Raw genomic sequence first — 22,919 nt, 5'->3', positions numbered from 1 at the left:
CACTTTATTCTTTATTTTCAAGATATTGTGATTTATTTCTGAAAATATTGTAACTTTACTCTCAAACTGTCATTGAGCCTGATGCTCTGTAACACACAGCGCTGCTCTGTTAACTCAACCTTTTCATCTTCTCATCATTTTGATCTAAAAAGTCAAAAGTTTAACTGAACTTTAATTTGAATCTTTTTCTCTTGGATTGTTCTTCTGCCACGTCAGAGCAGCTGTGTGATATTTACACATGTGATCCCACAGACGGCGGATTCAACATGACTGACAAACATGCAGCAGTTTGAGTCTGAAACATGATTCTGTCTCACTGTTAAACTGGAAGATAAATGTTAATAAAAGTCATTTGAGTCGGTGTGAATCTGAACACATCTCTTTAATGTTTGTTAACACAATCTTTGAACACCACAGGATGCAGCTCACACACAGTTTGTCATGTGACAGATCAGCTGAAGACTCACCTGGCTGCTGTTGAACAGGTGAGTGTGCTGGCAGTGTCACTGATTCAACATTAAAATAACTTTTCCTTCGGACTCTGTTTCCTCCAGGCAGCTTCACCTGGATTACAGCTGGTTCACAGCCGGAATTAACTCACCTGGTTGGTAAAGCTGCGTGTTGGAGCAGAGTCTAAGAGGAACAACAGGAATGTGGTTCGATCCAGAGAAACACCTGTATGGAAATTCACTCATGACAAAACTAAAGACTGAAACACTCAGATGGTTCATGAGAGTTTTCAGCTGTTTATTTTCATGTTCATTTCAAAAATGAAGATTTTGTTCCCACAAGTTGTTTTCACAGATGTAAATCCTGATCTCACTGTCATGTACAACACACAAGTTAATCTCTTATATTTAGTTTCAAGCAGAAGTTGACATCTTGTTCACAGAATGTATTATTTTGTTTTCTGAAATTAATATCTAGCACACACAAATTAGTATTTTGTTCATTATCTTGTATCTTGTTTGACGAGTCATCAGTCAGTATCTTGTTCAAATGTTTGTATCTGTTCACACAATTGTTTTATCTTGTTTGTAATATCAGGTACAAACACACTGGTATCTTGTTCCCATAATGTTTAATCTGTGGAAGATGATATTTTGTTATCTAATTATTTATCTAATTATTCATTTATCTTGTTTGCACCAATTAATATTTTACACACATAAAAAAGTATTTTGTTTGTACATGTAAGTATCTTTTGTCTTGTTAGTCAACATATTCTGCACGTGTTGGTATCTTGTTAAACAGTTTATCATTTGTGTGTAACATGATATGTTGACACAGTTTATCCTGTTTCTACAGGTTAATTTGTTGTAAGAAGAAGTCTGTATTTCATTTGCACATTAATAACTGTGTGAATAAGATTAAAGGGCTACAAGCTTTCAGGATTGTTTGGGCTCTGAACACATTCGTACCAGGTGAGTGTCAGTGTGAATCAATAGTTTGGTCATGAGTAAACGTCCTCAGTTTGACTGGTAGTCTGCTGGATTCTCACTGAGGATCACAGCTCTAGAAAACACAATAACTCTTGAAAGTATAGAAAACACTGAAGGAAACATTCAGAAGTTGTGAAACCTGCAGCTCAGCAGCTTCAGAAGTAAAAGAACTTCTCTTTTCAATCAGACACCTGCTGGGTTTCAATTGTTTTTGTGTTTTGGGTGTGATCCGACGAGTTCAGACACACCTTGAGTCGCTGAGTTAGCACCATGTGACCCTGTAGGCGTGGCCGAGTCCTACAGCTTGACTGACAGGTGCTAGGTCCAATCGGAAAGTCTCCAGCCGGTGAAGAGTTGCAGTTGGTTTCTGGTCCATGAAAGATGTGTTGGCACTGTTGCCGGGCAGATCTTTGAGTCTGCTCAGCTCAGCAATCACAGATAAAATATTTTCTATATATTATGTTTTCTATTAAACACCATATCCACTTTCGTTTATACATTGTTTACTGTAACCATCTTTATTTAGATTAAAAAATATCTTTTGGCTATGCAAAACAAAAAAACATGTTTCATATGATGTTTTTTTCTACTGTGTTTGGATGAACGATGTTTTTTATGGCACTCTTTGCTCACTCTTAACTTGATGTAGAACAACTCTTTAGTTGTTTAAACTTTGTTTTTAACATCTTTTGGCAGCATGCTAAACATTAACCGCAACATCACGAGTAGCTAAAGCCAAACTTAGTCAAACATGCTGAATAAGAGCAAAGACGAACAAACCCTCTTGTACCCCTGGAACCAATTTATATTAGCAACCGACTTCTTCACAACACTACAGAGAAAACAGTCAGTCAGCAGAGAGGGGAACCAGTGATTCAACTATACAACCAGCAGATTAAGATAAAGGTTAATGGGACAATTTCCAAATCCTAGAGAATGTGTCAAATCACGCCACGTTTATGAGCTGTCTTTCATGTCGGAGATGGAGGGGATGGTGTTGGCGAGACAGCCAGGAGACCACTGGATATTTTAATCAGACATTTGTCAGCCGTGTTTGTGTAGACAGAAGCAGGTAATTCAAACCAAAACATGATCTTTATCAAGTACCAAGTGGCTTTTGTGTTTAAACCTAACCAAACCACAGCACATTGTTGTCACAACAAATCACAGAAAATTCAAACCAAAGAAATGTTAAGTTACAACATATCTGTTGTTTGCAGAAACGCACTGCCAACAATTATTCTGGCAACTGACTACTACTAATAAAATTTACTAGAATTATCATTGACATCAGCTTTGTCATAACAACGTAATGGGTTTGTTATAAATAATTAATTTGTCAGAATTAGCTTTCAACAAACTGATAACATTTAATTGGACCACCTATACAACTTATGGTATGCCCCAAGGATCTGTCCTTGGTCCTTTTTTGTTTGCTATACTACTGCTTAGGCAGATTTGAAACAGTTTGAAGGTTATTTAATACCGCGAAAACCTTTTAAGTTAGTGATAGTGATCTGTTTTCTTGTGTGCAATGAACAAGACATCCACCAGGGGGCACTGAGGTGTCTGCTTTTAGCCTTAGCGGAAGTACTTGTTCTGGTTGCAATGAATAACTGGTTTCCATCTCTGCTCCTGCACAGAAACACTTTTTATTCACCCGTCACGTGATAAACTCATCTTTAGTGTGTTGTGCCCATAAAAATTGATGGATGCAACAAATCAGCGATGAGAAATCTTTATATCAAAGCAATGCATTAGCGTTTTTTTTTTTTTTGTCATTGCCACTGAACACACTAGCTAGCAGCTACGATAAGCAACGTCTCCACAGATAAACAAGCGCCAGCTCAATATCTACAGCGAGCTCAAACACAAGAGGAATACAACCATAGAACAGTAGTTTGGTCTTTTTTGATCAAAATAAAGTATACTTTCATATATAAGCAATAAAAAATAAGTAACATCTCAATACTCCAATAATAACTCTTACATGAATATTGTGCTCATTGGGATTCTATCTCTTTACAGATATTTAAATTAATTCTTATAGATATTTATATATACTTTTTTTCTGTTTTGCGTTCCTTTGCAGTAGGAACTGTTTGCCACCTCCAGCTGTCGACAGTGCTAGACCTCACTGATATGGTTTATGAACAGAGACCTGATCCCTGTGGCTGATGGGAGTGTGGAAGGCAATAAGTGGTCAATGAGGAGATGGTATGAGGCTGACGGTTAGCACCACAGAAGATCCAGGAGGAAAATCCGCTTCAGAACTTCAGGAGGGACAGTCGACTCCAGAAGGTCCAGAAGGACCAGCCACCCAGAGGGTCAGAAGGAATTAAAAGAATTAATCTAGGGGGACCGTCCCTCCACAACTCCAGGAGGTCTGAAACGCCCCAGAGGAGTATACGGTACCATCCACTCCAGGGCGAGGAGTCAGGTGTGCTGATCTTCTGAGAGGCATCATTCATTCCAGAATTCCAGGAAGGATCATCCACTCCAGAAGGTAAATGGAAATGACCCATTCCCATAGTTCAGCAGGAAACTGCCATTCCAGAAGGTCAGTGCGATGAGCTCCAGAAATTCAAAAGGGAGGAATTGCTTCAAAACTCCCAGACATTCAAAATGAATACTCTGTTCCACAAAATCAGGAGGGACCAGAGTGGATGGTCCTCAAGGAACCATCCAGTCCAGAACATCTGGCAGGACAATCTTCTCCAGAAGATCTGGAGGGACCATCAGCTCAAGAATGTCTAGAGGTACCATCCCACTCCATTCGGCCAGGAAGGGTGTTCAATTCCAGATATTCAGGGCAGAGGATCAATTCCAGAAGGTCAAAAAGAGACGATCCAGTCCAGAAATTCAAGAATTAATTGTCGCTTCTGAAGTTCCAAAAGGATGATCATTGACTGATCCCAGGAAGCACTTCAGTTGAAAGGTGAAAGGTCAAACTCCTGTCCAATGAACACTGAGATGAATGGATGACGGACAGACAGACGGGACCCTGTAAAATACCGGAGGTCTTTCAGTCGGGAGACACTGTCCTTTTTTTCCAGGTGTGGATCGTGGTCCAGAGTTGTTTTGGATTTAGCGGCACAGACGTAGATTAGCTCAAGAGAGTCCAGAGTGTAGATCAGTCAGTTTTGTGTTTTTAATCCTGTCCTTAACGACTCTGGATGGTTTAAAACCAGCTGAGTCCTGATACAAATCAGTCTAAGGGTAGCTTGTCACTGCGGCCTGTTTCTGGGCGAGACGCCGCAGCTCCTCCCTGATAGCCTTTATAAGGGAGGCAGAGGTGTGTGCGGAGGGGGAAGCGTCCTCTGGTGGGTACTCTGGAGTCGGTGAAGTCAGGAGAAGAGGTGGAGCTGACGGGTCTCGCAACGAGGAGCTGGGCATCTGGAAAACAGAGGAAGAGGAGAACTCGGGAAAAGACAGCACCTTTGGGGAGAGGAGAAAGAGGATAAAGAGGGTAAGACCAGAAAGTAAATCCAGATATCAGACATGGAAAGAAATGGAAAAGACATTCATGTCTGTGGTTATTTGTCAATGTTTAACAATGACAAATCGTGTTGCACTTGCAACCAAACTATGTTAAAGAAACTACATGAAGTGAAGATAAAGAATCTTTGTACACTTTGATTTAGACAAAAAAAAAAAAACCGAACTAATTTGAGTCTGATTTGCACCCTGAGGGTGAGCAAGGGTCCCAGGGCAAGGACTGGTCATGACTTGTAAAAGAACCACTCAGTTTGGCCTAGTTTGGTAAATTCTGCATCTCCCCACAGCAAACTCACACTTTCTCTGCTGGCTCCTGGTCTGGACAGGTCCTGGTCTGAGTGCTGCTGGTTCCAGCTGGAGCCAGTGGGACCTGACATGCTGCGACCCACCCCAGGGTACGCACCAATCTGACTCGACAAACCCACCTGGGTCAAGTGATGGAGCTGTGCACCTGGAGGTCAACAAATGTAACAGATACAATCATCAGAAGGGAAGAGTACAATTGAGTTTCTGGTGTGTATAAGAGATTTGGACATGTGAAATAGAGTATTTCCTAACTCATTAATGACAACAAAAAATACAATATAATATCATACAATGGTGATTACTAAAAATCGGAAAAGCATGTAATCAGTACATCAGGATGAGTGTACCTGTGCTGCCTCCTACAGGTCGCGGTCTGGATGAGGAGGGAGGGTCCTCGTACTGCCCTCTGTTCGAGTAAACTGACTCCTGCAGCTGGTCTCCAGTAGAAACATATCCTCCTGAGTTCAGGCCCTGCCTAGATAAAACAAACAGCATCAGTACTGTTTGAGTCAAGCTTTCAGACCTGGACCTGGGTTGAAGTGTACTAACCTCTGCAGCAGGCCCTGGACTGATGTGGGAGACATTCCCAGCTCCGCGTATCTCTGCAGAAAGAGAGAAAGAACATGAATACTGACTAGGAGTCGTGACAGAAGGAAAAGGACCTCAGCTGCAGGACAACACACTCACTGCAGAAAAGGGGCTGTGAGAGGGGGCTGCTGGGTAAGAGCCCCACTGCCTGCCTGGAGGGCGGGCCTGTGGGGAGGGGCTGGGCAGGGCAGGGCTTACCCCGCTCAGCCCGGCGCTGCCCTGTGAGGACGGTGACACCAGGGCAAAGGCATCATCCAGTAGTGAGTGCATCTGCTGTCGCGCCTCTTCAATGGAGGGCTGGGGGGGCATGTAGGGCGGTGGGGCTGGGGCTGGGTCAAACACCTCATCTGTGGGGGAGGGGCTGCCGTGGTCTGGGGGCAGGTCAGGGTCTGACTATAAAAGAAAGGTAAAAGACAATATGGAATCAAAACATCATAAAAACGGGCTGACTTTAAATTTGAACAATAAAAATAAAATGGAACCAAAACGCTGCCTTGAGGAATTTCAGATTCAATACTTGTAGAATCCGAGGTATCGAGCTGTATCATCACTGTCTCACCATGTAGGCCACGTTGTTGAGTCCAGGGTATTTCCTGTAGGTGGCGCTCTGATCGGTGAGCAGCCGGTCTCTGTCTGTATCAGGAAGACTTCCCGGTCCTGGCTGAGCCCGCCGACCTCGAGGAGAGCGCCTTCCTCTGGATCGACAGACACACAGACATTTTTGAAAATATGTTTCGTGCGTTTTTAAATGACGTAATAACAGTAAACAGTGTGTCTGCCCTCAAATCAGCTCAGTTTTCTCAGGTGAGGTCTCACCTCCTTCTGGAGTCTGTGGGTGTGGGAGGTGAGTGGGCGTCAGCCTGTAGGATGCAGTCCATGTGGTCGTGGGCAGAGCTATAGAGACGCTGTGCCACGTCACCCTGCACTGGGCCATCACCGAATGCATCCATGATGTCGTCCATGGATGGAAACTCACACTGACCACGCCTCTTAGCGCGCTGACGTAGTTTGTTTCTATGATGCTCGATCTCTGACTTGTGTCGCAGCGCCACCTGCAGGAGCACAGGTCAGTGATGTTAGACAGGTTTGAAATGACCTCACAGTGAGCAATGAGGGTCAGCATCTCACCTCTGTGTTGACCTTCTCAGTGAGCGTGGGGCTCGGCTGAGATGTGGCGTGTGGTGGGCTTGGGCGTGGCTGCATGGCGATCAGCTGTACCTTGTTGGCCTGGCGACGAGTGCCATCAGACGAGCCGCGAGACAGACGGTCGACATGGTCGAAGATGGAGGACGAGGAGAGAAGCTCTTCAGGACCACTGCCTGATGGAGTGAGTGGAGACAGAAAGGTCAGAGGTCGGAGAAGAAATTAATTGCACAAAAGATCAACAAGTACATTCCCACGATGCATTTCACCGACAAACATTCCAATTTCTTCACCAGTTATTAAGTGTTTACAGCTGACAGAAGCATTTGACCCACTGTTGATATAAAATATTGATCAGAGCAGCTTTAATGTGTCAGACAGGAGATGATGTGAAGGTATAAACATACCCATCTTGCTCCTCCCTTCAGTCGAGCAGCATTAAGAAGAAAAGATGGAGGATTCTCATTAAAACACAACAGATTTGGCTTCTTCATTCAATCATTTCTCTTTTTCTTTGATCAGCTGCTCAATCACAAAATCAACATCTCGACGCACACACATCAAAAAGCTCAGGTGATGATGTCATAGTATCTCTGACCGTTTTTTGCCGTTTTCCTGTGCTGTTTCCCGTCACTGGGCGTGGCCACAGGCCGGGTGCTTTCTTCAGCTGATTCTCTGCCGCTCGATTGGTCGCTGCCCAACGAATCACCGTCTGATGGGCTGAGTCTGATGGAAGAGAGACAGAGGAGTAATTCTACTCATGTATTCAGGTCTGGGGATTTTACTGTTTATATCATCTGTCTTCTATTCTACCTTGATTTTTATTCTGATATTTCAATTTTCACCAAGAAATCAATAGCATATTTTTTTTCTTTGTTTTATTCTGTGAAGAAATATAAACCATTAGCGTTTCTCAATGTGTGTCAGTATCAATCCAACCAACATTGTTAGTAGTGTAAACAGATGTGCATAAAGTCAAAATGTGTGACTGACCTGCCCCTGCGACGGCCGGACCGAGCTGCTTTGGTGGACGATCCTTTAGATTTGGGGGTGTTGAGGTCACCGCCGTCAGAAGGTGTGGCCTCTTTGACGGGGACGGGCAGCGGGCCAGGCTCCTGGATCACCATGATGTCATCTTTACTGTGCTGACCGAGGTGGAGCTTGGCGAAGTCAAAGCCTTTCACACTGGGAGCCTGAAGCTGAGAAACAACACACAGATCAGCTATTAATGATTACGTATAGAACAGGACAGAGTTATAAACTTCCTGTTGACCTCTAACCTTCTGTCTCTGCTGGATTGTGTTGATGGCATCTGGCTGGAACTCCAGCTTCTCTGAACCGCACAGCTTCCAGTAAAGGATGATGATGATGAAGACAGCCAGCAGGACGGGGACGACGACTCCAACAATCAGCCAGATACTGCTGCTCTGAGTCTCTGCCGGGGGGACGGACAGAGTTTCCACAGCTGGAGACAGGTGAGACAACGTGACATACAGGTGAGATACAGCTGAGATGCCAGTGAGAGACAGATAAGAGGCCAGGGACACAGAGTGTGATACAGGTGAGATAGCGGTGAAGGGCAGGTAAGGGAGAGGTGAGACATTTGGGCTCTGGTTCAAGGTTTGTGATCAGGTGATCCGAGGTGTGGACTCACGTTGGGCAAGCGGTCTCTGGACTCGGTGTCCGAGTACGATGGCGGCTCGCTGAAGGTCCAGACGGTTCAGAGTGGCTGCTGTCACCTCGGCTGGTATCCGCTCACCACCTGTACCCTCCACAAAATAAAAGACCTCCAGGGGGCGCTCAGGCCCTGACAACTTTGTTACTCGTACCACCTGAGACACAACAAGCAAAAGTTTAGAATTTACTCAGTTAAGGATAGAAAAAACACTCGGACAGAGCAAAAGAGTCAGAACATGTATCTACCTGTATGATGTGTGTATCTACCTGTATGACGTGTGTATCTACCTGTATGACGTGTGTATCTACCTGTATGACGTGTGTATCTACCTGTATGACGTGTGTATCTACCTGTATGACGTGTGTATCTACCTGTATGACGTGTGTATCTACCTGTATGACGTGTGTATCTACCTGTATGACGTGTGTATCTACCTGTATGACGTGTGTATCTACCTGTATGACGTGTGTATCTACCTGTATGACGTGTGTATCTATCTGTATGACGTGTGTATCTACCTGTATGACGTGTGTATCTATCTGTATGATGTGTGTATCTGCCTGTATGGTGTGCGTATCTACCTGTATGACGTGTGTATCTACCTGTATGATGTGTGTATCTACCTGTATGATGTGTGTATCTGCCTGTATGATGTGTGTATCTACCTGTATGACGTGTGTATCTACCTGTATGACGTGTGTATCTACCTGTATGACGTGTTTATCTACCTGTATGATGTGTGTATCTACCTGTATGACGTGTTTATCTACCTGTATGATGTGTGTATCTACCTGTATGACGTGTGTATCTACCTGTATGATGTGTGTATCTACCTGTATGATGTGTGTATCTATCTGTATGATGTGTGTATCTATCTGTATGATGTGTGTATCTACCTGTATGATGTGTGTATCTACCTGTATGACGTGTGTATCTACCTGTATGACGTGTGTATGTACCTGTATGACGTGTGTATCTGCCTGTATGATGTGTGTATCTACCTGTATGATGTGTGTATCTACCTGTATGATGTGTGTATCTACCTGTATGATGTGTGTATCTACCTGTATGATGTGTGTATGTACCTGTATGATGTGTGTATCTACCTGTATGATGTGTGTATCTACCTGTATGATGTGTGTATGTACCTGTATGACGTGTGTATCTACCTGTATGATGTGTGTATCTACCTGTATGATGTGTGTATCTACCTGTATGACGTGTGTATGTACCTGTATGATGTGTGTATCTACCTGTATGATGTGTGTATCTACCTGTATGATGTGTGTATGTACCTGTATGACGTGTGTATCTACCTGTATGATGTGTGTATCTACCTGTATGATGTGTGTATCTACCTGTATGACGTGTGTATGTACCTGTATGACGTGTGTATCTACCTGTATGACGTGTGTATCTACCTGTATGACGTGTGTATCTACCTGCATGACGTGTGTATCTACCTGTATGACGTGTTTATCTACCTGTATGATGTGTGTATCTACCTGCATGACGTGTGTATCTATCTGTATGATGTGTGTATCTACCTGCATGACGTGTGTATCTACCTGTATGACGTGTGTATGTACCTGTATGACGTGTGTATGTACCTGTATGACGTGTGTATCTACCTGTATGACGTGTGTATCTACCTGTATGACGTGCGTATGTACCTGTATGACGTGTGTATCTACCTGTATGACGTGTGTATCTACCTGTATGACGTGTGTATCTACCTGTATGACGTGTGTATGTACCTGCAGACTGTTGTTGCCCACAGCTGTCGCTCTCCTCAGGCGCCTCCTGCTGGACGCCTGCAGTCCTTCCTCCAGCAGCAGAGCCAGACGTCTCTCTAGTCGAGCTTTAAAACTTCTCTCAGCCACCAGCTGCTCCTGAACCCCCAACAGGACTTAAACAACACACACACATTAACACACACAGACACACAAACTGGACTCCAGTGTACTGTGTTTTTAAATAGTTCAGATATCTGTCAGAGGTTTCTGCATCATCCCAGCAAAATGGAGTCAAATAATCCAGACTGTAACAGAACTAGTTTCCACCAGCAGTGTTTCCTCACACAAACTACAACTATCTGCATGGTCTTGTATAAAAGATGGAGGTGGATTGGTTCAAAAACAGAAACAAAGCTGAGATGTGAACTCACCTGTACGGACCCAGGTAGAGCGCAGGTGGTGAGATGTGTTCAGCTCAGGGTAGTGGAACGCTGTATACCCGTAGACACACATATATAATATTTAAAACTGTTTCACAACATTTTACACATGTTAAACACACATTAACACATGTTTATTTAAAGGAGAACTTCGGTCGATTTAAACATGCAGCTTCATTGCTCAAGCTACCCTCGACTTGCCAGTATCGAAGACGCGAACACATTTGGTCCAGCCATTACAGAGCTCCGTGAACGGAGACGTAGCATTGAACGCTAACAGCATGGGGTCAGAACTTTACACTGTGTTTTAAGCATCTTAACATGCTCCACATCTCACACCAAAAGTTGTGCAACATCAGCAGACACCTTAGCACACAGCACTGTAGCAGGTATGACTCAAAATGAATAAAAAAGTAGTTAAAATAGTGTGTTTGTGCAAGGAGCTACTTACCTGTTTGTTGACATCCGTGTCTTCCGGTAGCTAGACCAAACTAGCATATCCATCGAGTGTGCACTTAACAGGCTTAACAGGCTATTGTAAAGCTCATGGCTCATGACAGGCTGTAACATGGACATGTACATTATGAACAGAAACACAAAAATGCTGGATTACGTTTCCGTCTCCGCCAGTGAGGGAGTAAGTTCACGCTTGACGGATTGACTAGTTTGGTCTAGCTACCGGAAGACGCCGATGTCAACAAACAGGTAAGTAGCTGCTTGCACAAACACACTGTTTTAACTACTTTTTTATTCAGTTTGAGTCATACACGCTACAGTGCTGTGTACTAAGGTGTCTGCTGATGCTGCATAACTTTTGGTGTGAGATGTGGAGCATGTTAAGATGCTTAAAACACAGTGTAAAGTTCTGACCCCATGCTGTTAGCGTTCAATGCTACATCTCCGTTCACGGAGCTCTGTAATGGCTGGACCAAATTTGTTCGTGTCTTCGGTACTGGCAAGTCAAGGGTAGCTTGAGCAATGAAGCTGCATGTTTAAATTGACCAAAGTTCTCCTTTAATGTTTAACACATTCAATACATTCAATTAACATATTAGTATACATCTAACACATATATAACACACGCTTGTTAATGTTAATGTTGTGTGTTCATCCGGCATTAAACATGCTAAACAAATGCTAAATATTTAACACATGTGTAACAAACATTTATCACTTATTATTACTTCATCTTTATTTTTGTCTTGTTTCTTTAAGGACATGTGCAGACACAGTCACAGCAAAATTGTGTTGACATGCATTTGTGTCATACGTTCTGCGATCTGCAGGGCAGGAAATCCGATGTAGAAGCTGAACTCGACTAGGCTGAGCTTCCTCAGGTGGTCGCTGACCTCAGACCCTGGCAGGTAGTCCCGCCCATCACGCACCGCAAATGTGATGTCAACAGAAACTTTCTGCTCTGCCCCTAGCCGGGCCACGCCCATGGTGATGTTCAACAGCTGGAGAAGACACACACACACACACACACACACACACACAAACACACAGATTATATATTCTCATAACAAACTCGTCCGTGAAGGACTAATTGGCTCGGAATCAGAATTTAGATGTGACACTTAATTTTGAGTGATGATCACTGGAACCATTTGGTGATTGATCAGGTACTTCATTCACAACACTGATCTTTATATCCAAGTTTGAATAGTCAGTTAATTGCTGGTTCAAGCTTCTCCAGTCTAAGGGTTTTGTACTTTTCTCTGATTTATATGATATGGAAATGGGTAAAACAGGTAACAGGCCCATCTGTACGGTGGCGTAGTTCAGGTAGCAGACTCACCTGTACAGTGATGTTTCCTGCTTCATTAGATCGTCTCCGTGTCTCAGCGTACGCCATCATCAGCCCTCTCTCAACTCGCTCACTGAAGTTGCAGACTCTAATGTCAATGTGGGTGGGGACAAACTGCAGCACCGAGTGCACCTGGTACCTGAGGTCAGGTATGGTGTAGAGCGGTGACACAGTGGGAACGGGGCCAGAACCACGTGGCGGTTGGCGAAGGGCATTGATGACTGACATGGCGGTGTAGATCAGCGGTCCGGACACGACTCGGAAGGCAAAACTGGACGGAGTTCTCAAGAACTGACGAGGAAGCAGAGACGTGACAAACAGCTGTCAATCATCTGACATCATCAAGGTGAGTTCAAGGTGAGTTTAAGACAAGTTCAAGTTGAGTTCAAGGTGAATTCAAGGTGTGGTCAATCTGATTTTAATTACGGCTCAATATAACAAGTGAGAACAATCAATATTAACACTCAATCTTAAAGAGAGTAAACAACAAAGAATCATGTTTTCAAATGATTAGGATGATTTGAAAACCAAGTAAAGGACTCATGGAGGAGGTGGTGTTTAAGGAGCTGGTTTTTGAGGAGGTGGTGTTTATACCTGCAGCTCCACTGAGCGGTTGAACTCTCTCTTCAGAAGGTCTTTGACTTGACCAAAACCTGCTGATGAACCTTTGGAGCTGACTGCAGGAGACAAACACACAGATCAGCTGAATCCACCTGTTGGTGTGACTCTGCACCACCTGGTTTCCTGTCACATGACCTCTGACCTCTTACCTACTCTGACCAGGTACATCTCCGGCTTGGTGACGTTACACAGGTACTGTCTGGTGGGTGGAGTCTGGGCCACTCTGGGCGTAGTGACTGGAGGGGCTCTGGTCAGGCTGATGGCTGTGATCTGGGTGGTGGTGGTGGTGATGCCGGTGGTTGTGGTTGTAGCCTTGGTGGTGGTGGTAATGGTCCTGGTGGGTGGAGCCCTTCCTGGCTTATCTATGACCACTGGAGGCCTCTCCGGTCTGTCGGGGCGGGTGGGAGGTCTCAGAGGTGGAGGGGGAGGCACCCGGCCAGTGGTGTTTGATGGAGGGCGAACAGGGTGTCTGCCCGGGACTGGGGCATGGTCTTTTGGTCTTGGAGCAGGAGGAGATGGGGCAGAGGGTATATTGACGGTGGGTGACTTGTCACCCGTGAGTGTGGGTGAGAGGGTGAGGGGAGGGGTGGGTCTTGTGGGGGGAAGCTTGGGCTCCCGTGCTGGAGGAGGACCGGAGCTCAGGGGGGTAGACGGAGGGGAGCGTTGGGTTTGTGTTGTTGTGGGAGTGATGGGGCGTTCTGAGTCAGTCCGGTTGGCCCGGTCCCGATCTCGCTCTCTCTCCTTCTCCCTCTCCCTTGCCAGCAGGTTGGTGTAGTACTCCAGACTGTTCATATCCGGCAGCAGCAGCTCTGTCGGTTCCAGAGGCATCATGTCCTCCAGGTCGTAGTCATCGTCCCAGGCAGGGAAGACGTTCGGATGGGTAGGACGAGTGTGCAGGGGGATACTGGGGGTGGATGAGGAGGGGGAGAGGGGGAGACGGGAGGAGAGGGGGAGAGTGGGACGGGCTGGGAAGGCGGTGTCGTAGGAGACCCAGTCCCCCCCGTCATCCTCGTCATAGGTGTGGTTAGGCAGCGGGGTGGCTAAGGCCAGCTCTTCGCCATCGGGCACCATGAAGGACAGGGTCTCCATGTAGTCTCCAGAGCCCCAGGCCTCTTCCAGTGAGGGACCCTGTTCCCAGGGGGGAGGAGGGGTTAGGGTGGGCTGGGTGTGTGGGGGGAGGGGTGGGGGAAGGCTGGGGGACAAGAGGTCTGGAGGTCTCAACAGGAGATGGATCCCCTGAGCACCAGAGTCTGAGTCCTCCGCAGAGCCTGCACCACCGCTGTTACTATGGTAACCAGAGTCTGAGGGTGGGCTAGGGGCGGGGGGACTGAGAGGGGAGGAGGGGGAGGAGAGTGATGAAGGATGTGACGGAGACTCTACCGTCATGTTCAATTCCAGAACACCTGCGAGACAAAGGAAGTGATTATTCGTCTAAACTTATCCTTTAAGAACCCTGAGGACCCTGACCAGACTCAAGGACCAGATGGATCATGTAAAACAGTGAACTCAGACAGTGAGCTGTCGGTATGTGGGTTGTGTTCCCTTTGGACAATGCCAGGCCAGACTGTTTTCAGTCTTAATGCTAAGCTAGGCTAACCAGCAGCTGGCTCTAGCTTCATATTCAAAGAGTGAAATCAACGCGATCATGCAAGTCTCAGAGGGGAAGAGGAAAGGATTTCACTGAATGTTGAGTGGTTCCTTTAAGCTTCTCAGAAAAAAGAGAAAAATTTTGTTTCCTGCTTCCAGAACAATGAAATTGTTTTGTTTTTCTTAAATAAGCTTTAATTAATTTCTTTATGATTTTAATAATTGCGGTGATATAACTAGTCTGGATTCAAACACAGTCACCTATTTCTGTTCTTCCTGCCTCCTTTCTTTCCTTTTTTCCTCTGCAGTCTTTTTAAACCTATTTGTCTCTGTGTCATCTCACACACACGTACACACACACACACACACTCACGCACGCACACACAAACGCACGCAAACGCACAGTCGCAGCCTTGACTGAGTCTCTCATCTGGTGCCTGGTTGCCTTGGTGACGCCTACTTTGCGACAGCATCACGTGCCAAATGAAGACGAGTGATTGGTATTCAGGAGACGACGCCCTCAAATTCACAAATGATAGATAGATAGATAGATAGATAGATAGATAGATAGATAGGTAGATAGATAGATAGATCAGACTTTATAACTACATTTGGGAAATTTGATTTATGGTAAATGTCAGATTAAATCCTGATATATGATGTATAGACAATCAAAAATAGTGAAAATGTGTGTGAGGTCAGAAACTGTGACCACACCTGTAGAGGTGAAGTTGACTGTTTCCTGATGATTGTTAAGATAAAGTACGAATAAAGTTTGATTTAAAGCGTCCGCCTCAGTCAGTTAATAAAGTTATTTTTGAGTGTAAAATGAATAATAGGATCAATTTGTCACATAAATCCTCCTCAGCGTGACATCAATAGGTCATGTGACTCGTTCAGTGTGAGAGAAGGTGTGTGTGTGTGTGTGTGTGTGTGTGTGTGTGTGCGTGTGTGTGTGTGTGTGACTCAGTGTCAGTGGGAGGAGGACAAATGAATAAAGATGGAGCTACTTCAGTGAGACAGCGGTCAATAACGTCACCTTCTAAGGAACTTCATGTTTTCTACAGAACATTCAGAGGTCAGAGGTTACAATAAATAATATTACAGGAAAATAAAATGTACCCATGAGACATACTCGAGGAAAAATAAATATATGGTGTTAAAATATTACTTTCATAAAAATGAGCATCGCCCATATAAATAGTACTCGAGTAAGTTTCTGATATTTCATGTATTACAGTATCAAAAGTAGCAGTAAAAGTATCTGATCCATATCTTTGTTTGGAGTAAACATGCAGAAATGTTTCAGTGTCTATAAGGAAACTGATGCTCAGTGAGGTTTGTAACATTTACATTAATGTGGAATATTGATTGTTTATTCTATGTGAAATGTAAAGAGGAGTCAAATTCCTTGAATGTCTTACGTGTCACGATTCTGTCACGAGTACACAATTCGATATTTGATTTAAACATTTTGCAGTGCTGACAGCTCTACTGTCATTTCAATTTGAGGCTCTTCTTTAAAAAGATTGGGGTATCTTACAACAACAGCTTGACTTTACCTGGTGTTCCAATAATATTCACCAAAAAAAAAGTTTCCAGAGTTCGAAAAATGTGTTTTTGATTTAAAATCTAAATCATGACTATAAATAAATAAATACTGGGCTGATAAACATTCTGATTCTGAAACGGGAAGTTTGGTCCTCAGAATGCATTTCGGCCCTTTATGTTTTACTTAATCTTATTTTGTTGAAAATTCATAAATTCATAAATTAACTTAAGTTTTTCTGTTTCCCAAAATACAGAAAATACAACTGAAGCTGAGCATGTAACAGAAAGAGCGGATCCTCATCACAACACACTAAAGATAAATCCCAAACTTTAAAGGCACGTCAAACCGACTGGCAGAGAACAGAATCTCTCACCTGGGAACCATCCCAGGTATCTATGGACTCTCCAAGATATACAAGGAAGCAGCACCGCTCAGACACATCAACCGCAGCATCAGCTCAGTGACCAGTCTCGGTCAGTGCTGCGTCAAGTGTTAAGGCACTTTCAAGAAATTCTGTATTTGTGTTTATGTAATGATTTGAACTTATTTTGCAGCGACTTATGCATGATTTAAAATAAGTGGGTTAAATAATTAAATTGTAAGATTAAATTGAAATGATTGAAATCATTTAATTATTGAGAAAGTTTATTAATGAGTTTGATTAGTTAATTCTTTAAATCAATTTAATTCTATCTTATACATGTTCAGGTATTAATAAGGCAATTGATTTTGTACTTATTTAATAACTGCCTGATTCTTTGTTTATTGTCTTTGAGGTTATCAACCTGCTGCTGCTGTTGCTGCATCCCAGTCGTGATGAATAAAACAAGTAGCTAAACGCAGGCTGAGTAGTTTCCAGCGTTCTCTGTTGACCTCCAGGCCTCGAGCGAGTTGGGGCAGGCAGGGTTAGTATTTCAACTAGTTTTTGGATCATTTTTTGTAGTTTAACTACTCGTTCGTTTGTTTTTCGTTCGTTCGTTTTCTTTTCCGCTTTTTCCGTGAGGGTCGCGGGATGTTGCCGCTTTTTATTCCCCTGAGGGGTTGCAGGGCTTACTGGGGCCAAACCCATTTCTACTCATGGGCGGAGGCCAGGGTACACCCTGAATGAGTCGCCAGCTCATTGCAGGACCCTTACTGATGGCAGTGGCTGCCCCACAGGGTGCCAACTGCACATCAGGAGCAATTCTGGGGTTCAGTATCTTGCTCAAGGATACTTTGGCATGTAGCTCAGTCCCGCCCTGGGGAGCCGGGGATTCGAACCAGTGACCTTCCGATCACTGGTCCACCAGCTCTACCCACTGAGCTACAGTTTAACTACTCAATTTACAAAACTACAATTTTGGCCTTTTTTTTAATAAAAAGAAGACCTATATAATATTAATTGTATTTCATTTTTCTTTGAAAAAGGCATGAAACATGTCATGACATGCCAAGCCAACGCTGCCTCTGATTGGCTCGCCCTGGCAGCACTCAAATCCTTGGGCGGGTCTTTGTGCCAAGAAGGCAGAGCTCACATGGCACAGGCACGTCATGGACGACCCTCCTGCTACCAACGATGCGCCCTGAACGCGCCGGCCCAACCACGGCCATATTTGAGCATGTACATGTTGGATATAGAAGCATCTACAGACACGACCTACGTGTTCACGTGTTCGTGCCTCAGTGTTAGAGCCTCTGAAGGTCCTGTGATGTGACCAAGCATGTCAGCTTTTGTTCTTTAAAAAATAAAACCTGAGCAGAGAGGCATATTTCAGCTGGCATGTGAATCTTTTGTAGGCTATTATATTTTATTTCATATACACCATATGTTGATTTATTTAATGCTGAGTTAAATGAGTAGAATGAGTAGAAGTAGTTGCTAAAGCTACTTTTTTTAGCAGTAGTTTTACAAGCTACATTTCTCCAGGGGTAGAAATGTAGTTTGTTCAAACTGCTGCCAGGCTGAACTACATGTGGTTTTACAAGCTATGCTTGTAAAGTAGCTTCCCCAACACTGCCAGTTACTTATAACACATCCAGCACCCAGCCAGCGTCCTGGCTCCTCTGGTCGGAAACACTCCAAGTCAAAAACTCAAGACCAAACAACAGTTTCTTATGTCACATCACCTTTTACATGCATTCCCACTTAAGAAGCTGTTAAGATGGCGAAGAAACGTCTGCTACAGGACTGCACTCTGTCCAGCAGAACCAACTTCAAACTTCAGCCAACCACGGACCACATTTGTGCCTCACTGGACCCTCTGTCTGACAACCACCCACTTACAGTACAGTGAAGGTTTCATTATCAACATCAAGGCCAGGCAGGAGTGGACGTGTCAGAGGACACAGTCTGCCCTTCTTGGACTGAGCAGTACACACTGAAGAAGACAGAAGCCTCAACACCGACCGACACACAAAGATACACACAGTACCTCAACTCTCATCACACACTGGAGCACAAGCTCAACCCTAAACCATCAGGCTGAGACCTGAACACTGAGTCAGAGGTGAAGGAGAAGGAACAGAAGCACATCAGGAGAGCACCCGGCTAACCCAAACTGGACCTTAGTCAGAACCTCTAAAAGATCCAGAGCAGACCGAGAGGAAGAGTCGAGAAAACACTGTCATTCTTTAAGTCGCAGAACCATCTAATAAACATCATATCCTGGTCCACTTTAGACCCACCAACACACTGAGGCAGAACCTTGTCCATCTGAGGACAGAACACCCAGACATGAACAGAGTTCTGTAGTTTATTCTGTCCAGTGCAGCAGGACTGCATAGATTTTACACTGGGGAGATAAAGCAACCTCTCAATAAACGAATGTCACAACACATGAGGGCTGACTCCTCAGGTCCAGACCCCTCAGGTCCGGACCCCTCAGGTCCTGACCCCTCAGGTCCAGACCCCTCAGGTCCAGATTCCTCAGGTCCGGACTCCTCAAGTCCAGACCCCTCAGGTCCGGACCCCTCAGGTCCGGACTCCTCAGGTCCAGACTCCTCAGGTCCGGACTCCTCAGGTCCGGACCCCTCAGGTCCGGACCCCTCAGGTCCGGACTCCTCAGGTCCAGACTCCTCAGGTCCAGACCCCTCAGGTCCAGACTCCTCAGGTCCAGACCCCTCAGGTCCAGACCCCTCAGGTCCAGACTCCTCAGGTCCAGACTCTGCTGTCCACTGACATCTGAAGGAGACAAATCATTCTTCTGAGGACAAGATGACAGATGGTTTGAAAGAGGAGTAAAAGAACCCATCCATGTCAAACTGGACCCGCCGTCTTTGAACAGAGGAGGTGGATAAGACTTCACTGGTCACCACCTACGATGCTGAACCGTCTTCAACAAGTGAAACAAGTCCAGTTGTCTACGATACAGCATTTTGAATTACCATGACCTGGATAGCTGAGGACCTTCATCAACATACTACATTTCCCACAATGCCCCTCTGTGCGTCTTTCATTAGAGCCTCTATGCTGTTTCTTTGATTGGACTGATGAGGACCGATCAGGACCTGAATCCAAACCATGTAACATCAGTGGAACGTCCCTTTAACTGCCACTCACCTGCAGCAGGTGAGCTTGAAGTTACCATGGAAACCAGTGTGCCGACCACCAGCAGGATCACACTGAGTGTGCGTCTGCACGCTGAGGTTCTGGATTCCATCCTGGTCCTGGTCCTGGAGCCAGGGCCTGGTGGGATCACAGGGTCCATCGTCCTCAAAGGGCCGGCTGTTTGATCCCGGTGCACAGAGCCGAGGGCTCATCAGGAGGACCTGAGGACAGGAAGCACATCATGAGTCATTAAAGGGCCAGTCCACCAGTTTACACGTTAAAGGGCCAGTCCACCAGTTTACACGTTAAAGGGCCAGTCCACCAGTTTACACGTTAAAGGGCCAGTCCACCAGTTTACACGTTAACGGGCCAGTCCACCAGTTTACACGTTAAAGGGCCAGTCCACCAGTTTACACGTTAAAGGGCCAGTCCACCAGTTTACACATTAAAGGGCCAGTCCACCAGTTTACACATTAAAGGGCCAGTCCACCAGTTTACACGTTAAAGGGCCAGTCCACCAGTTTACGCGTTAACGGGCCAGTCCACCAGTTTACACATTAAAGGGCCAGTCCACCAGTTTACACATTAACGGGCCAGTCCACCAGTTTACACGTTAACGGGCCAGTCCACCAGTTTACACGTTAAAGGGCCAGTCCACCAGTTTACACGTTGACGGGCCAGTCCACCATTTTACACGTTAACGGGCCAGTCCACCAGTTTACACGTTAAAGGGCCAGTCCACCAGTTTACACGTTAAAGGGCCAGTCCACCAGTTTACACATTAAAGGGCCAGTCCACCAGTTTACACGTTAACGGGCCAGTCCACCAGTTTACACGTTAAAGGGCCAGTCCACCAGTTTACACGTTAAAGGGCCAGTCCACCAGTTTACGCGTTAACGGGCCAGTCCACCAGTTTACGCGTTAAAGGGCCAGTCCACCAGTTTACGCATTAAAGGGCCAGTCCACCAGTTTACGCGTTAAAGGGCCAGTCCACCAGTTTACGCATTAAAGGGCCAGTCCACCAGTTTACACGTTAAAGGGCCAGTCCACCAGTTTACGCATTAAAGGGCCAGTCCACCAGTTTACGCGTTAAAGGGCCAGTCCACCAGTTTACGCATTAAAGGGCCAGTCCACCAGTTTAACACAAATGTAAGGTCTGAAGCGTTCTGTGACTGCAGTAAACTGCCTCAGTGATGTCACTGGGGTGCATTGTGGTTAATAAAGTTTTAAAAATGGAAGAATCAGTGGAATAAAATGGGATGTGTTTCATATGTTTTTAATCCAGAATGAGTCCAACGGTGGCATAGGAGGCATACAATGCCCATAATCCAATAGGGCCACATAGTGACATCACTGGAGGCAGTTCATCAGATGACATGCAGCTTCCTTTGGAGCCACAATAGGTATGACTTTCTTCACTTTTACAGTCAGACTCACTTTAATGTGTAAACTGGTGAAGTTACCCTTTGAAGGAACAGTTCACCCAAATATGCTGATTAAAGTCATTTCACAGACCGACTTGAAAAGATTTTAATTACACTTTTTTTGAACTGTTTCACTCTTTGTGGATATACAGACACACACACACAGTACATATACACAGTACACACATTATACACACTACACATCACACAGACACACACACACAGTACATACACACAGTACACACATTATACACACACACACACACACACACACTACACATCACACAGACACACACACACAGTACATACACACAGTACACACATTATACACACACACACACACACACTACACATCACACAGACACACACACACAGTACATACACACAGTACACACATTATACACACTACACATCACACAGACACACACACACAGTACATACACACAGTACACACATTATACACACACACACACACACACACACTACACATCACACAGACACACACACACACACACACACACACACAGACACACACACACACTCACACACACACACAGACACACACACACACACACACACACACACACACACTACACATCACACAGACACACACACACTACACATCACACAGACACACACACACTCACACACACACAGTGGTACAGTCCTCCTCCCTCCTCTGCTCCGTATCAATATTAATGTGCCTTCTCTGTTCTGGGCCCTGTTCAGCTCGGTTCCGGCCCTGCTCTGCTAACAGATCTGTCTCCAGGCCGTTCACAACTCTGCTGGCCTGCTTCGGCTCGGCTCGGCCCGGCTCGGCCCGGTCTCCTCTCTACTAGCGGACAGATGAGCGGCTAACACCGGGGCCTGCCTCCTCTCTGCCCGCCTCTCCTCCGCACACTGACCGGGCAGGACGGCTGCTGCCAGCCGCCGCACACTCACCGTCCCCGGGTAGAGCTGCAGAACATCCGTGCCCTAATGTCCAAGTCTGGTCCGGTTTAACGCGGTAACGACCATGATCTTAATCCTCGTAGTAAACCGGGGCAGATCCAGATGCCTCCTACATGTGAGCCGCAGCTGGAGCCAGATACCGACACCGGCTCTGCGGATCAGCATCCTCACACACACCGAACATTAACATACACCTACACACTGACAGCGAGCCGAGCCGAGCCGAGCCGAGCTATCGGTAAAGGAGCCTTCTATCCTCAGAGAGAGAGATCAGACCTACCTGCCATCCTGAAGATGCGGTTCGGGCGCGTCACGCCTCTCCCGCAGCCGCGCGGCGCGCTCCCTGCGCGGGGAAGGAGGAGGCGGAGAGTCCCCGCAGAATCAGACCTTCCTCCTCTCCCCTGTCCGCAGTCTTCTTCACCTCCACATGTCTCTGTCCACCAGAAGAAGACCGGACATGGTCTGCACCCGTCCGTCCCGATGTTGGATCTGTCGGTACCAGGCCGACCCGGCTCCGCCTGCTGCTAGTATCAGTTGATCCAAATCTACAATTCAAACGACATCTTGTTTTCTATCTGCTCACACACGCGAGTGAGCGCGCGCACGCACGCACGCACGCA

At 45.6% G+C, this 22,919-nt stretch overlaps 1 protein-coding gene across 1 annotated transcript; it reads right to left on the bottom strand.

Moving 5' to 3' along the window:
• Positions 1-363: 363 nt before the first annotated feature.
• Positions 364-22,902, bottom strand: LOC115595536 (UPF0606 protein KIAA1549). Its single transcript, XM_030440149.1, has 21 exons — positions 22,580-22,902; positions 19,937-20,145; positions 13,409-14,662; positions 13,233-13,315; positions 12,630-12,929; positions 12,102-12,288; positions 10,823-10,882; positions 10,413-10,564; positions 8,632-8,809; positions 8,258-8,442; positions 7,971-8,176; positions 7,576-7,703; positions 7,385-7,399; positions 6,963-7,153; positions 6,651-6,886; positions 6,394-6,529; positions 5,934-6,227; positions 5,796-5,848; positions 5,594-5,721; positions 5,237-5,391; positions 364-4,880 (listed from the first exon to the last, which is right to left on the bottom strand). Exons 2-21 carry the CDS (start codon positions 20,082-20,084, stop codon positions 4,656-4,658), a joined length of 4,314 nt encoding a protein of 1,437 aa, XP_030296009.1. The 5' UTR covers positions 20,085-20,145; positions 22,580-22,902; the 3' UTR covers positions 364-4,655.
• Between the last annotated feature and the right edge of the window lie 17 nt (positions 22,903-22,919).

Source organism: Sparus aurata, chromosome 14, assembly GCF_900880675.1.
Source record: "Sparus aurata chromosome 14, fSpaAur1.1, whole genome shotgun sequence".
Taxonomy (NCBI): domain Eukaryota; kingdom Metazoa; phylum Chordata; class Actinopteri; order Spariformes; family Sparidae; genus Sparus; species Sparus aurata.
The sequence above is the reverse complement of the archived record's forward strand: the minus strand, read 5'-3'. Positions and strand labels throughout refer to the sequence as shown.

What these genes read in the sequence shown, in the direction of transcription:
- LOC115595536 (XM_030440149.1), bottom strand. Translation starts at nt 20,084, where the DNA reads ATGGACCCTGTGATCCCACCAGGCCCTGGCTCCAGGACCAGGACCAGG. An exon ending in GATGTACCTGGTCAGAGTAG is followed by an intron (nt 13,316 to 13,408) that starts GTAAGAGGTCAG and finishes TGTCTCCTGCAG; the next exon opens with TCAGCTCCAAAGGTTCATCA. An exon ending in CTGAGAAGGTCAACACAGAG is followed by an intron (nt 6,887 to 6,962) that starts GTGAGATGCTGA and finishes GTGCTCCTGCAG; the next exon opens with GTGGCGCTGCGACACAAGTC.